This window comes from Galeopterus variegatus, unplaced genomic scaffold (assembly GCF_000696425.1).
Source record: "Galeopterus variegatus unplaced genomic scaffold, G_variegatus-3.0.2 Scaffold99, whole genome shotgun sequence".
Lineage (NCBI taxonomy): Eukaryota > Metazoa > Chordata > Mammalia > Dermoptera > Cynocephalidae > Galeopterus > Galeopterus variegatus.
In genome coordinates this window covers 444875-460046 of record NW_007726210.1, presented here as the reverse complement: position 1 = coordinate 460046, position 15172 = coordinate 444875, and the positions used below count along the sequence as shown (strand labels likewise).

The 15172-nt window shown below is 40.9% G+C and overlaps 1 protein-coding gene across 1 annotated transcript in view; it reads right to left on the bottom strand.

Annotated features, from left to right (window-relative positions):
- CMTM6 (CKLF-like MARVEL transmembrane domain containing 6) overlaps positions 1-3699 on the bottom strand; it is a 28165-nt gene extending 24466 nt beyond the window's left edge. The window contains exon 1 of the mRNA XM_008583673.1: positions 3490-3699. Within this exon, the coding sequence (XP_008581895.1) occupies positions 3490-3627 (138 nt within the window). The 5' untranslated portion in view covers positions 3628-3699. The remainder of the gene's footprint in view (positions 1-3489) is intronic.
- Between the last annotated feature and the right edge of the window lie 11473 nt (positions 3700-15172).

Below are 15172 nucleotides of genomic sequence, written 5' to 3'. Positions count from 1 at the left end.
CGATCCCGTTGCCAGTCCCCGGTATGGGCACGACACCGAGGGTTGCGATCCCGTTACCGGTTAGTAAAAAAAGACAAAAAGGAAAAAAAAAATTATATGAATTTATGAACTAATGAACTTGCTATTAAAAACTATGTAGTTATAAGTAAAGTTCAAATTTTAAAATCAATCTGTAGAAAAAGGAGAGGCCTCCCTTGCCTTAGGCAAATATTTACTCTTATAAAGGTTCAAAGATGTAATTTGCTGACAGTATGGATCTTCCTCAAGGCAAAAAAAATAGAGCATTTCAATGTAGTACATATCAGTTTCCACATTTAAATAATGAAAAGAGCAGCAATGTAAGAAATTGCTTCTAAGTGATCTGTTTCTTGGTACTTACAGAATAACATTACCAATAATTTAATGAACTGAAATTACTGTTGAATCCTCAAACACACTGCTTGCCTGAAGAGTGACTATAATCCCAGTACTGTGCAACCATCAGGACATTCAATTGACAGCACAGACACAATGTGGAGCTTGTTGCAGAAAGAAAATTACATATATTTAGATCACTGCATCAGCTGGTTAGCAAGCAATTAGGGTGCCAAATGTCAATTCTCCTCTTAAAATGAAAACAAACTGTTTTAAAAAAACCTCACAAAATAACATATAGTAAAAGAACAAATCTAATAATAGAATAAACTGAAAAACTGCATGAATTTAGGATTCTAGTAACTCCTTACATTGAATTCTCAACTGAAGATTTTTTTTCTTCAGCTCTGGAAGGGTGGATAGTAGTTAGGGGGATGCTTACGTTTTGGACAAGATTTGACAAAACTCAGCTTATCTCTTAATAGTAGACATAGCTAATAACTCCAAGAGTTAGAAAACTTATGCTCTTTTATCTCTATTCCCCCTCCTGTGTGTGTGCAGGCTACCCCTTCGGTATTCAGCTCTGTAACAGCAAACCCCTAGGAGTCACAGAGATTTGAAAGTATTTGAAGAGCGGAAAGAACCTCAGAGGTAATCCAATTCAACAAGCTCCTAGGACTATCATGTAAGAATTTCCTAAGTATACAATGTCTGGTATTTAAGTTTTAGAGCAGGCTTCCTTTCTCTTTTGGGGCCTTTGAGAATCTGATGAGATTTATAGGTCCAGGATAATGTACCCAAACACATAAATGTACAACATTTTGAATAAAAATTTCACAGGGTTTGCAGGTACCTTGTTAAAATACCTCCTCTTCTGATTATAGGTTTCTCCATTACAGTTATTTCCTTATTGGAGCTCTGCAATTCTATTTAGCTTTTTAAAAATAAATCATCTAAAATAAAACAACCTAAAGGCAGAGTTTGAGTTAAGGCAAAGAAGATCTTGCATACTGCCCTAGGCTGAATGGCAGTTTTTATTGACTTCATATATAACTTCCTTGGGACTTTCTAGGTAATTCCTATAATATACTGTTGTTGTGAAGAGATAAGACATTATTAAAATAGACAAAGCAGGAACAAAAAGACAACCACCAAAGTGAAAGGCAATAATAAAAAAATACTGTAAAAGCTCCGTATAAAGAAAACATTCTTGTAACATTACAAGTTCCCCATAAACAGATTTCATGAAGAGACAGTTTTTATTCTTTCCCCATTTCTCCTTATGAATGATGGAAAACAAACAGGAATAGTCTAACAACCTTTTCAAGGCAAATTCATCTTCTCTGCATCGAAGTATAAAGTCTACCACCAACGTTTCTGGTTGTGCTCTATTCCAAAGATATAGAACTACAGTTTACTAAACTACTTTAGCTTTGATTAGAAAGAGAAAACAAAGACAACTGAAAATAGGAGGTTTAATGGGCAGCAGACTAACACAGATGATGTCTTTTGAGCAGCAAGAATGCTTCAAGTAAACATCAATTCTCTTCTGTTCTAGAGTTCTATTCACATAGAAACATTTTGGCTTTACAGCACAGAAACATAGCTGATACCTAAAATCATGTGAGAGTGCTGGCTGGTTAGCTCAGTTGGTTAGAGCAGGCTGCTGATAACATCAAGATCCAGGGTTCAATCCTATACAGGCCAGCCGCCAAAAACCTTTTTTTTAAATAAAAATAAAAACCATGTGAGAGCTGACAAGAGGAAAAGCAGACGGAAGCACTTCTGGGTAAAAGGAACAGCTTGCGCAAAGAAACGTGGCAAAAGAAAGCCCCTGATGTCTAATAGAACCTAAAGGTGGCCAGTGTGGGACTACTTAGAGGGAGGCTGGAGAGAAGGCAGGGCCAGACTTTCTTGGGTTCCAGAGGCCACTGTCATTTGCCTCCAAGTAATTTTCCAATCATTCCCAGATGTGATTAATTTTGGTAGCTAAAAAGTAGTGCTAGTGTTGACTGCTGGGATTTTGTTTTTGTTTTTTCCCTTTTAAAGCCTGCAGCAGCCGGTATTCCCAGGCAGTCTTCTATCCAAGTAGTAACCAAGCCATATCCTGCTTAGCTTCCAAGATCAGACAAGATTGGGCCCGTTCAGGGTGATACCGCCTAGACAGACTGCTGTTTTCCTATTCAATAAAAGTAGGTCATCTGAGTTCTAAGAATTTAAGTTCTAGTTATATGAGTGGTAAGAATTAAAGTTCTTCCCAAGAAAACCAATGAGTTATTTTTACTTGGGATGGTTAAAAAATAAAACCCATAAACATTCTAAGCATTCTGATTTTTCCCAAACTGGTCCTCTTGCAGATGTTGCTCATCAGTTGTGGAAGCACTACATAGGAGCTCAATACAAGTGTAAATTGAATTAAAATTTAAATCTCAAAGATGCTCTGATATTTTCACTAATAGGTTTATGGTACTCTGCCTAAAATAAACTGAAACTCAATGAAATGGAAAGAGAAGCATACTATGTCCTAGTTCTGCTATCCGCACATACACACAAAAAACTGTCCTTTTTGATTTTCTACCTTGAACACACATGTTGCTCACTCAGAAATAATTCTTTTCCAGTCAATATAACAGTTTTCGGAGATAACTTACTGGACACACACATCTCAATGCCATGCGCGGTATCGGAAGGCTTTGTCCAACAAGTTAAAATACCCCCACGGGCTCGCACCAGGAAAACCGCAGTAGCCGAAGAAAGATAACAGAACGCTCTTGTAGTCTAAATACAGGCACTCTGGGCGATGATGCAGACGAAAGAAGTCTGTGTCTGACCTGGGTCTCTTCCGACGCATTTCTGGGCCCGCCTCACAGGCTCGATGGTCCTACGTCGCCTTCGGGTACCCAGGAGGGGAGAGACCTGGGGACCGGGAACGGCACGGCGCAAGGGTGCGGAGGCAGAGGTTACGCCCCCTTCCCCAGACGGAGAGGGAAGGAACTGGGGGTGTGGAAACGGCCACTTCCTGAACAACCAGCTTGAGGAGAAGCCGCTCGGCAGCCTCCCAAGCCCGCAGGCCGACGGCCCCGGGCCAGACCCCGCTCCCCGCCCTGGAATCGCGCTCCCCGGCCGGGGACTCACCAGTTGCAAGCCTTTGAGAAGGCGCCGATACCACTGGAGCCGGCCAAAGACGAAGTAGGCGGCGAGGCCGCTCCGAGCACCCCTGGCGGGTCCCGGGTCCTCCTCTGTGGTGGGGCTGTACACCGCTCCGTTCTCCATCGCCCACGGCCGGGGAATGCGGCGGCCGCGATGACAGTGTCGCAGACGTCGCTAACTCCAGAAGTCCCCGGGAGCGCCTTTGGGGCCGTCACTTCCTGGGCCTCCTCCCCCGCTTCCGGCCGACTCCGCCCCGCCCCGCCCCGCCCTCGCCCCGCCCCTCGCCCCGCCCCACCTTCGCCCTCTCCCCGCCTCTCCCGCCCTAGGCCTTACCGGCTCATCAAGCTTGCTTGTTAAGCTCTTGGCATTCTGGCTTCCGCCCAAGAATTGGGTACTTTCCTTGGACCTTCGATTTATTTCTCACTTCCCTCAGTCTTCCATCTTCCAGACATTCATTCATTCATTCATTTCTTCAATCAATATTTTTTGAGTGCCTACAGTGTGCAACCATCCCTGTTTTTTAGGTGCTAGGGTTGCAGCCAGGTACCAACCAAAGACACAAGACCCCTTCCCTCTCGTTGCTACCTTCTAGCAGGAGAGACAGACAATAAACAAGTAAACAGATTCATAACAATTTCAGATATGACAAGTGACATGAAAATAATGTGTTGTGTCCCTGTACCAGCCAGCCAGAAAAAAAAGAAAGAAAGAAAGAAAATAATGTGATGTGATTAACATCTGCCTGAGTGAGTGGTCAAAAGAGGCATCTCCAAGGATGCGATATTTGAGTCGAATGAGACCCAAAGGTTGAGAAGCAGCCAGGCTTGTAAGATCTGAAGAGAGATTTTCATGCAGAGGAAACAGCAAGTGCAAGTGTCTTGAGAATCAAATAAGCTGGGCTCAGTCTGAAACCCAAAGACTGGTGTGGCTAGGCCTATGCAAGGGAGGAGAGGAGATGAAGTTGGACATGTAGTCAGAGGCCAGATAATGTATAGGCCTTGCAGACCAAGGGAAGAATTTGGACTTCATTTTAAGTACACGTCATCTGGAAGGACTTTCAGCATTGCTTCCTCCTGCATCTCTGAATTCCTTTTAGCCTCGCTTGTCAAAATCATTTAGTTTGTCTCTTTCTTATTCACCAACTGCTACAGTTACATATGTTAATTTTATGTGATCTTAAAGAAACTCATCAAGAAATGTAAGTATATTTTAGCAACTGCAGTTGACTGAGTTACATATCAGGCACATGTATTTTCTCCACAACAGTATAAAGTAGGTACTATCATTACCTTCATGTTACCAATGAAAAAATCAAGGGCAAGAGGCTGCGTAACATATCCAAGTTCAAACAGCCAGGAGCAGCTAGGATGCAGGCCTAGGCAGTCTGACTTGCAACCACTAACCCAGCAAATCTCAGCCTCTAACTCATCTCTCCATTAGGGTCTCAAAATGCATGAAAGAGGGGAAGGGTTATTGCTGCCATCAGCTACCACATTTAGCATCTCTTCTCTATGTCCCCAAACCTCCCTTTCTTCTTCCAGTAACAAAACAAAAGCTCTCATTCAAATTAATGGAGACAAGCAGATACAACATTGTGGGGGCTGTCTACAGTTGGCCAAAACTATCTTTCTGTCTTTGATTAAATGCATTCTAACTCTCTTCCCAAGGCCAAGCAACCGCCAATTCTGTCCAATAAAAGGAAGCCACTGTATTTTCACCGGGGCTACAAGGATTCACTGCCCTGTTAGTTTTCAAGCCACCACCATCCCAAAGTGGATACTATTGATATATGGAATTTCCTATGAAATTCATTAAAAAAAAAAATAAGATGGGTTGATGACTAGAGAGATGGATATTTACATCTTCTGTATATTTAAACATTTTCAAAATAAAGATGGGGGGAAGTTACAAAGAAACAAGGACACCTTGAGACAGGAGAGAAGATGAACAGACTCAACCTTCCTGGTTTGTTTCAAGTGTACTTGGGGAATTCTCTAGAGGTCTCTGCTTCTCTTTGCATTTAGAAGTTAAGAATTTATCCTGTGATTCACAAACTTCAGGGCACATAAGAATCATCTGGGTGATAATTAAAGATTGTTGGAGATCCAGCCCCAAAGAATCTGAGTTCGGATGGGCTTAAAAATAAACTTTGTAACAAGCTTTTCAGGTGAATATGATAAGAAATCCATTCACATGGAAGAACATCTTTTTTTAATGTGATGAAAATGAAAGCCAATTATGTGGTAGACAGCAGACATGCCTTAATTTTCTTTGCCCTGATTGATTTAGGGGTACCCAGGATTTAGAGACTAAGATACCTCCCAGTTAAAGAAGTGTGCACCTCTTATGTTTTCTTAATAAATTAAAAGACAAAATAAAAATTTTAGGACTTCATGAGCAAATACTTGTATTAGGAGCCCTTTTGATGGGCCCATCCACACAGAAAACTGTCACCATCATTAACGAATAAATAATATTGAATAGTCAAATGGTGGTACTTACCACATTGAAATGAGAAATCTTATTTATGCTGAAAAGATATACCAAAAAGAAGAAAGGAAGATGCGTTTAATTTAGGTTTTGAAGAGTATTTACTTTCCTCCTTTAATTTTAAATATTTAATATTTTTTAAAATGAGAGAAAGAAAACATTCACAAGAAGAGATAGATTGGTAACACATGATTTGATGGGATTTTAGATATTTAAAAAATAATTTGGTGCTACTTTTTCAGTTGAGAGTTTAATTTTTCTGTGGTTCCTACTCAAATATTTTCACTGGCTCTCTTATCTCTATTAGCACAGTTAGGCAATAATGTGGATACAATGTTGGATCCACATTAGATGCTGTTCTAAAATGAGGCCACAGAAACATCCATATAGGGCCATGTCACAAAATAGAACGTGGTATGTGCCATAAAAGAGATACAAGTTAAATGTGCTGGGAATTCAAAGCAGAGAGAAATGACTTTCAGCTAAAAGGAGCAGTATGGTGGAGCTTCAAGCTGGGGTTAAACAATACAGTACTTAGATTTCGAAGTGTAGAAACAGGGCAGAAGGCGTTTAGGCAGGAGGGCAATTTGAAGGAAGGCAAAGAAAGTGCATAGGCACAGGGAATGGGGGCAACGGACAGGAGGGCAAAGAGTAGCCTAGGAAGATAAGCTTTAGGCCAAATTCTGGAGGGCCTTAAAAATCAGGCTAAGGAACTAGACCTTTCCATTATTGTTGGGCAATGAGGAACCACCAAAGGGTTCAGAACAGGGGAGTGAAATGATTGGAGCTCTTCCTTGGAGATATTTTTATAGCAGCCTTGAGCAGACTGGATTGGCTACAAAGATCCAGGTAAGGGCTGTTGTAAAAGATTAAGAGAGAGGGAATAGGTGCTTAAACTCTGGCAATAGTCATGGAAATAGAGTAGAGGGGGTGGCTCCAAGAGAACCTGTGAGATTTGGAGACTGATTTGTTTGGATAATATGGGAGGAATTGGGACAGGTGTCAAGGTTTTGAGTCCATGTAACTAGGAAACTGGGGCGGGGGAGGAAATGATACAAATAGGGAATATAGAAGGAATTAACTCTTGTTAGTGTCAAAGTATAAATTTCAAAAAGTTAAAAAGATGATTTTCATATAAGTACATAGTAAACATGCTTTAAAGATTTATCTAACTTATTGGTAGTCAGAATGTAAAACTGGTTTCAAGGAGGATTTGAGAGACTGTGGTGTGCGTGTGTCTCTGTGTGTCCATGCACGTGCATTTGTACACAGTATTCAATGAAGAAAAAAATAATGCTGCAATAAGATTGTTAGATTAGGGGCCGGCCCGTGGCTCACTCGGGAGAGTGTGGTGCTGAGAACACCAAGGCCACAGGTTCAGATCCCATACAGGGATGGCCGGTTAGCTCACTGGTGAGCATGGTGTTGACAACACCAAGTAAAGGGTTAAGATCCCCTTACCGGTCATCTTTTAAAAAAAAAAAAAAAAAGATTGTTAGATTAGGACTTCCGGTCAAGATGGTGGAATAGATGGCCCCCACGTCACTCTCTCCCACACATCAATAAATTTACAACTATAAAAAAGCAACAACAGCCAAGCTGGGGCCATTAGAGCTCAGGAGAAGAGGAGGAGAGACCTACCAAGTTCATGAAGGCAGGAGAAGCCACAAGGAGAGAAAGAAAAAACCACTCAGATCATTTGTGCCACAGCTGCTTTAAGGCTGGAACTGATGAGCACACAGAGCAGGAGCTGGCAAAAGCTGCAGTTATGCCCTTCAAATGAGGTTGCTTGAAGGCAGTGGGAGAGAAGAGGGCCTTGGTGGCCCCCAGGCCAGCAAGGCCACTAATAGGATTCCCGTGGAACCACATTGGAGCAAGGAGCCACAACAACTGAAAGAAAGGAGCCACTCGAAAGCCGGTGAGTCATCGAAAGGGACCAGAGCATGGCCTGTCCCATGGGAAGTGTTTGGAGCATGGACAGTGGGGGAGATGGGCCCAGTGAGGGAACACTGGGGCACAGCAAAGACAGCAGATCTGGCCCCCAATCAGTGTAGGACTGCTCAGAGGACACTAGTCAGGAATACAGAATTGCATGGGGCCTAGACCAGAGTTTCTACACAACCAAGGTGCAGTGGATCTCTCAAGAGCAGGAAATACCTATAAAGTCAACCATTAAAACCTGTGCTGCAGGGCCAGCCCCGTGGCTCACTCAGGAGAGTGCAGCACCGGGAGCTCGGAGGCCACAGGTTCGGATCCTATATAGGGATGACCAGTGCGCTCACTGGCTGAGTGTGCTGCAGACAACACCATGCCAAGGGTTAGCAATCCCCTTAACGGTCAGGAAAAAAACAAACAAACAGCTGCACAAAAAGCCTTCCCTAGGGAATCAGCAGCAAAGCAGCAGTTTAGCTCAATAACAGAGCTCAAGTGCTGGTCCCCACAGGTAGTTCCCCCATTTTAGAAGTAAGCAAAGGACAACAAATTAGTTCCAGCACAGAGTTTAAGTGGTGAGAACAGCAAATAATCCAACATAGAAGGCCCAGAAGTCCCCTGGACTACCAAGCCAGAAAGTGGGGAGTGCCAGGGGCCTCAGCCACGCCCCCACACCCACAACCAGTCCCAAGGGTAGGGGCCAACAGCCTCAGATACACCCCCCAACAAGCACAACCACCCCAGCAACAACCACCAAGCTGACACACAAAGTGCCCAGGGTTCCTGAGCTGAGGTTGTGGGGGGGCAAGAGATTTTGCCACACCCCCCTAACATCTGCACCCAGCCCCGCAATGACCAAGCTACTGCTGGAAGCCCCCCAGTCTCCCCTGTGGGAATGAGGGGGTGCCATAGGCCTCGATCCCACCCCTCCTCCTTCCTCCTTCTTCCATCCGATATCCTTCCCCTTTCCCCTCTTCCCCTCCCGCCCAACTGCTCTGGAACATCATAGAATGTAAAAAAAATAATAATGTTAATAAAAAAAAAAAGTAAAGAAAAAAAAAGAATGTATTCATTATATTTAGCATAGGTTTTAGAAAATAAAAAATTAAGGGCTGAGCCCGTGGCACACTTGGGAGAGTGCGGTACTGGGAGTGCAGCAGCGCTCCCGCCGCGGGTTCGGATCCTATATAGGGATGACCAGTGCGCTCACTGCGCTCACTGGCTGAGCGCGGTGCAGCCGGTCTCAAAAAGGACAAAAAATAAAATAAAATAAAAAAGAAAATAAAAAATTAATATTTTAACCAAACCATGCTGTTTCAGATATCTAGACACTCAGCCTTTACAGCTCTAAACTTCCTGTGATTACATGACAGACACACTACCACAGGAAAAATAGCAATCTGAGTTAACCAAAGTATTGTTTTAAAATTTAATATATATAGTTGGATTTATTTAACAAGAATTTTGCATAATCTGTGAATTTTAAGATATCAGGTTTAAATTTTTCAGATTTTTATTTTCCTCATTTTCAAATATTTAAATATAGTCTGGCTATTTTTCATTTTAATTTAGATGATCTGACACCATGGTGATATGATACTGATATAATGAGGCAATTTAGCGTCACTAAGTTCATCTTTACGTTGTTAAATACCTTATTGAATTTCTGTATCGAGTACATGGACATTAATTTTATCCCCACAAATTATAAAATCTGTATGTTTCATCAGAATAATTTGAAAGCATTGATTTCTTGTGGGTCCTGGGCATGTATGCCAAAGTTATTTGTATGTGTGTATGTTTGTGTAGTTTTAGTGCAAATAAAAGAATACAAAATTGTGAGAAAAAAAAAATTGTTAGGTTAGATCCAAAACTGTTTAGTCTATAAGACAATAATATTGCTAGCTTTGTGATTAACTTTACCAGAGAGAAATCATTTTCAATTCTATCAGATAAAAATCATCTTCAATTATCAATCTTTATAATTAATACCTTAATTACAGAGTCTAGGCCCAACTCGATCATAAATAGTAACTCACATAAAATTATCTTTCCCTAGACCATCAGGAAAGATCCTTAGGAGTGTTTGGTAGACAGTGCTCTAGTCCAGGCATTGACAAACTTTTTCTTCAAAGGGCCAGATAGTAAATATTTTAGGCATGTAAGAAATGCCCTCACCTGTCCAATGCCAAAGGTTGGACATGGAGACACAAGTACAGTGAAGTGAGACTTTAATTACAGCCTTGCAAGTCCGGGTGTCTGTGAATGGGACAGGAACACAGAAAAGGGCTATAGCAAGCAATTTACTCCCTAGTACGCAAGTCCCTCCCCCGACTTCCTCATTGGCTGAGTAGTATGGGAAGCACAGTCTTCCCAAACAATCCCTAAAATGTATTACCCCCTTGCAAGGAATTCCTTTGTTGGGGGGTGGTGCTCAGGGCAAGCCTGTGAAAGAGGCCCACTAAAGTTCTGAGAAGGGAGAAATTTCAGGGAATGAAGAAAACAAAAGGAGCTAATGACTACCATCTCAAGGGGAGCCTTATCTTTTCAGCAAGGGGGCTCTGGGAAAATGAAGAAAACAAAACGGGCTAGTAACTAATTACCATTTCAATAAAATACCCTCAGATAAGTCATTTCTGAAAATGAATCACCTAGATTATTTTCTTACAGGCTTGAGGGCCATGTGGTCTCTGACAAAACTATTCAACTCACAAACACCAAAAAAACAATACAAAACAATGCAACTAATTCAACTCAATTCTATTGTAAACTGAAAGCAGCCATAGATGATACATAAACGAATGGGTGTGACTGTGTTCCAATAAAACCTTTTAAGAACAGGCAGTAGGCTGGATTTGGCTCACCAGCCACAGTTTGTGACCCTTGCTCTAGTCCAGTGGTTCTCAAACATTACCTGGAAAGCAAGGCTTGTTAAGCCAGTGTTGTGCTCCACCCCCAGAGTTTCTGACTCAGTACATCTTGGGTGGAACCTGTGAATTTGCATCTCCAACACATTCCCCGGTGATGCTGATGCTACTGGTTCTGGGACTGCACTTTGAGAAGCATTGCTCAAGTATGATGTTGAAAGGGCACTCAGTAATCCTTTCACCTTATTTCTGGGTTTTGGGTCAGTTGTTTGAACAAAGGGAAGATGAAGAACTCAGATTAGGGCACACTGAGGTTGAGGTGCCAGAGTTTGTGGTAAATAGTTTTAAATATGTACCTGGAGCACTGGAGGAAATAAAGCATTTGGGAAATACTCATAGAACTAAATAGAGCCACAAAAGAGTTAAAGGGATGAACCTATAGAAAAAATAAAAAGGATTTAGGCTAGAACTTTGGGAGGAGTGGGAGAGAAGGTGAAGAGGAGCCAAGGACATAAAGGAATGGTAAGAAAGCAGGAGGGGAACACAAAGCAGTGGCATGAAAGGCAAAGAAAGTATTTCCAGACACCACAAGAGTGGACAAGGGTGTCAGATAAGCAAAGAGTTTGGATCAGAGATCTTCTAGGGATGATAATTTATCAAAGCTCCTCTCCCAACAAAACTAGACTAGACGATAAGCAAATATCATCAGCCTCCACATTTCATTTATACCAGCAGAGGGCCACAAAGGCAAAGCAATGCTAATAATGCCTTTTGTCCTAAAGCTGCTTTCACCAGTGCAGTGAGTTCATTCCTAAGTAGTATTAGGAGGAAAAAAGACTGAGTCATTAGCCTCCTTGCTTCCATTGTCGGCTGGGTGCTTTCATCCAGGACAGTTTGATCACTTGAGTGAGAGATGCAGTAAAGAAAGGTGGAAGCTTCTGAGTGCCTGAGGAAGGGAGAAAGTAGGGTCCAGTTTGAGATTTGGATAATAGGGAGAACCTGGCATCACCAAACAACCCTTGACACGCAGTCTTGCCTCATACTAAGTGCCATTGCAGGTGATAGAAATCAATCTTAGAGTTTTTCGTCATTATTGATTAAATTTTATTTTTCGAAAGTGTGAGACATTGATAAAGTTTCCAGAAGTAAAAACATATGAAAAGGTGTACTTAGAGAAGTGTCATTAGGTCCCTATCCCTTCCACCTCACTCCTACTCACCCCTCCTCTGTAGGTACCATATTCTGTTAGTGTCTGGTTGTCCTTCCCTTATTCCTTTAGTGGAAAGAGACAGATACAGGTGTGTGTGTGTGTGTGTGTGTGTGTGTAATATATACATATATTCAAAAAGTTCATGGAAGGATTCATATTATCTTTTAATCCTATTTTCCATGAACTTTTTGAAGTACCCTTGTATATACATATTTACACAAGTACATATATATATATTTCTAGCATTTTTTTATTTTCATTTATCAATATATCCTGAAAGTTACTCCATGTCAGTTCATAGAAATTAACCTCTTCCATGAACTTTTTGAAGTACCCTTGTATATACATATTTACACAAGTACATATATATATATTTCTAGCATTTTTTAATTTTCATTTATCAATATATCCTGAAAGTTACTCCATGTCAGTTCATAGAAATTAACCTCTTTTTTTAAAAAAATTGCATTGAGGGCTGGGCGGTTAGCTCAGTTGGTTAGAGCACAGCCTTATAACACCAAGGTCACGGGTTCAGATTCCCTTACTGGCCAGCCATAAAACACAAACAAAAAAATTGCATAGTACTCCATTGTGTACCTGTACCACAGTTTATTCAGCCAATTTCCTATGTACATTATGTACATTTAGGTTGTTCCCAATATTTTGCAATTATAAATAAGGCTGCAATGAATAACTGTGTGAACATCGCTTTTGTATTGTTAGATATGTATTTTTAGGGTAAGTTCCTAGGCATGTAATTACTGAGTTTGTGCATGCAGTTTTGTTAAATGTTGCAAATTTCCCTCACCAGAGGCTGTACTGTTTTGCACCCCCACAAGCAGTGAATGAGGCCATCTATGTCTCCATTGCCTCTCCAACAGCATGTTCTCAAGCTTATGAATTTTTTTCATTCCGATAGGGAGAAATAGTTCAGTTTAATTTTAATTTGCATTTCTCCCTTGAGATAAACTGAACATATTTTCATATGTTCAAAGGCCATTTTAATATTATTTTTGACTTGCCTGTTCATGTCTTTACCTATTTATCAATATGCTTATAGGAGTTTTGTTTTTTTCACCTCTATTTTTAAGAGTTCTTCATATATTAGGAATATTAGCCCTTTATCTGTGATATGTTACAAATATTTTCTTTCAACTTTGCTTATGGTGCTTTTTGCCATCATGCTTTTTACAATTATTTTTATGTAGTTCGATTTAAAATTTTTCTCTTATTGCATGAAGGCTGAATTAAAGTTAGAAAACCTTTCCCCACCCAGGTACAAAAAATTTACCCATGTTTTCTTTTAGTGCTTGTATGGCTTCATATTTTACAGTTAAGTCTTATACATTTTGGAGTTTATTCTTGTGACTGATGTCAGGAATGGGTCCAGTTTTATCTGTACAAATAGCTAGTGGTTGGTATAATATAAAGTATAAAACTTTTTTCCCTAGAAACAAGAACACAGGGTAATAGGCTTTTCAGAAGTGGTCTAATTTCACTAAAACATTTAGAGTTGATAAACATGCTTGCTTGAATAACTTCTTCATAAGATGAGTATTTAAGAAACTTACATAAATTAAAATTCCTTCTCTGATAGCTATAAAAACTTACATTTGCATAACACTTTGCAGTTTAGAAATCATCCTTCCATCCTCCATCTCATTTATCCTCATTTATACTCTACGTCTGTGCAGGTTATCTTTACCATTATGCAGATGATGAAACTAGGGCTACAGAACAATATGACTCTTCCATAGTCGTGAGATTAGTTAATGGAGTAGCTTACCTCTTCTGGCTATTTCCACTGTTTTCTGCAACGTCTCGGTGTTGTAAATCTTCCACGTTAAGATTCTGATGACTTTACAAAGCCCATTTAAAGGAGGAGATGGTGGCTAAGATGCTCAGATATCCTGCAAGGCAGGGCTGGGTTATTATTTCATTTTACTTGAAGGTTAACAGTGTGCTCCAAGTATTGAGCACCCACACTTCAGCTTCTACTAGGCTTTGGGAGAGCAGCAGTAGATGTGGTCATCCCCTGCAATCTAAACAGTATTTCCTGTCTGAGTAGGACTTAACATTGGAGAGACCAGAGTAAAATACATGAAATGCCTAACAATACAAGACTAACTCAGTTAACTATGGTAAAGTTAGAAGCATTACAGACACACAAAACACTTTAATAGAAAATAATTGGGGGCCGGCCCTGTGGCTCACTCGGGAGAGTGTGATGCTGGTAGTGCCAAGGCTGCAGGTTCGGATCCTATATAGGGATGGCCAGTGTGCTTACTGGCTGAGTGTGGTGCAGACAACACCGTGCCAAGGGTTGCGATCCCCTTACTGGTCACAAAAAATAAATAAATAAATAAATAAAATAATTGGAAGAGTCACATTCTACCATACATCAATCCAAATTTCTGAATCAAAGCCTTGCTATTTATTTATTTATTTTTATTATTATTATTATTATTATTTTTTTAAAGATGACCGGTAAGGGGATCTTAACCCTTGACTTGGTGTTGTCAGCACTGTCCTCACCCAGTGAGCGAACCAGCCATCCCTGTATGGGATCCGAACCCGTGGCCTTGGTGTTATCAGCACCACACTCTCCCGAGTGAGCCACGGTCCGGCCCCAAAGCCTTGCTATTTAAAAACCAACATGGGGCAAAATCAAATACCCAATTTTAGCTATTGGATTTTAACAGCAGTTCTCAAGGTGTGATCAGAGGACCCCTAGGGGTTCTTGAGACTTTTGCAAAGGTTCTATAAGGTGAAAACTATTTTCATAATACTACTAAGAGGTCATTTGTCTGCACTACTGGTGGAGTAAAACTGCTGGCACTCTTGCACGAAACAAGGCAGTGGCACCAATCTACATTTGTAGTCACATATTCTTCACCACTACATGGGAATAAATAAAGCCAGTTTCATTCACTTAAGGATTCCCATGATAAAGTAAAAATTCTTTTTTTTTTTTTTTTTTTTAAAAGATGACCGGTAAGGGGATCTCAACCCTTGACTTGGTGTTGTCAGCACCACGCTCACCCAGTGAGCTAATCAGCCATTCCTATATGGGATCCGAACCCGTGGCCTTGGTGTTATCAGCACCGCACTCTACCGAGTGAGCCACGGGCCGGCCCCTAAAGTAAAAATTCTTTTTTTTTTTTTTTTT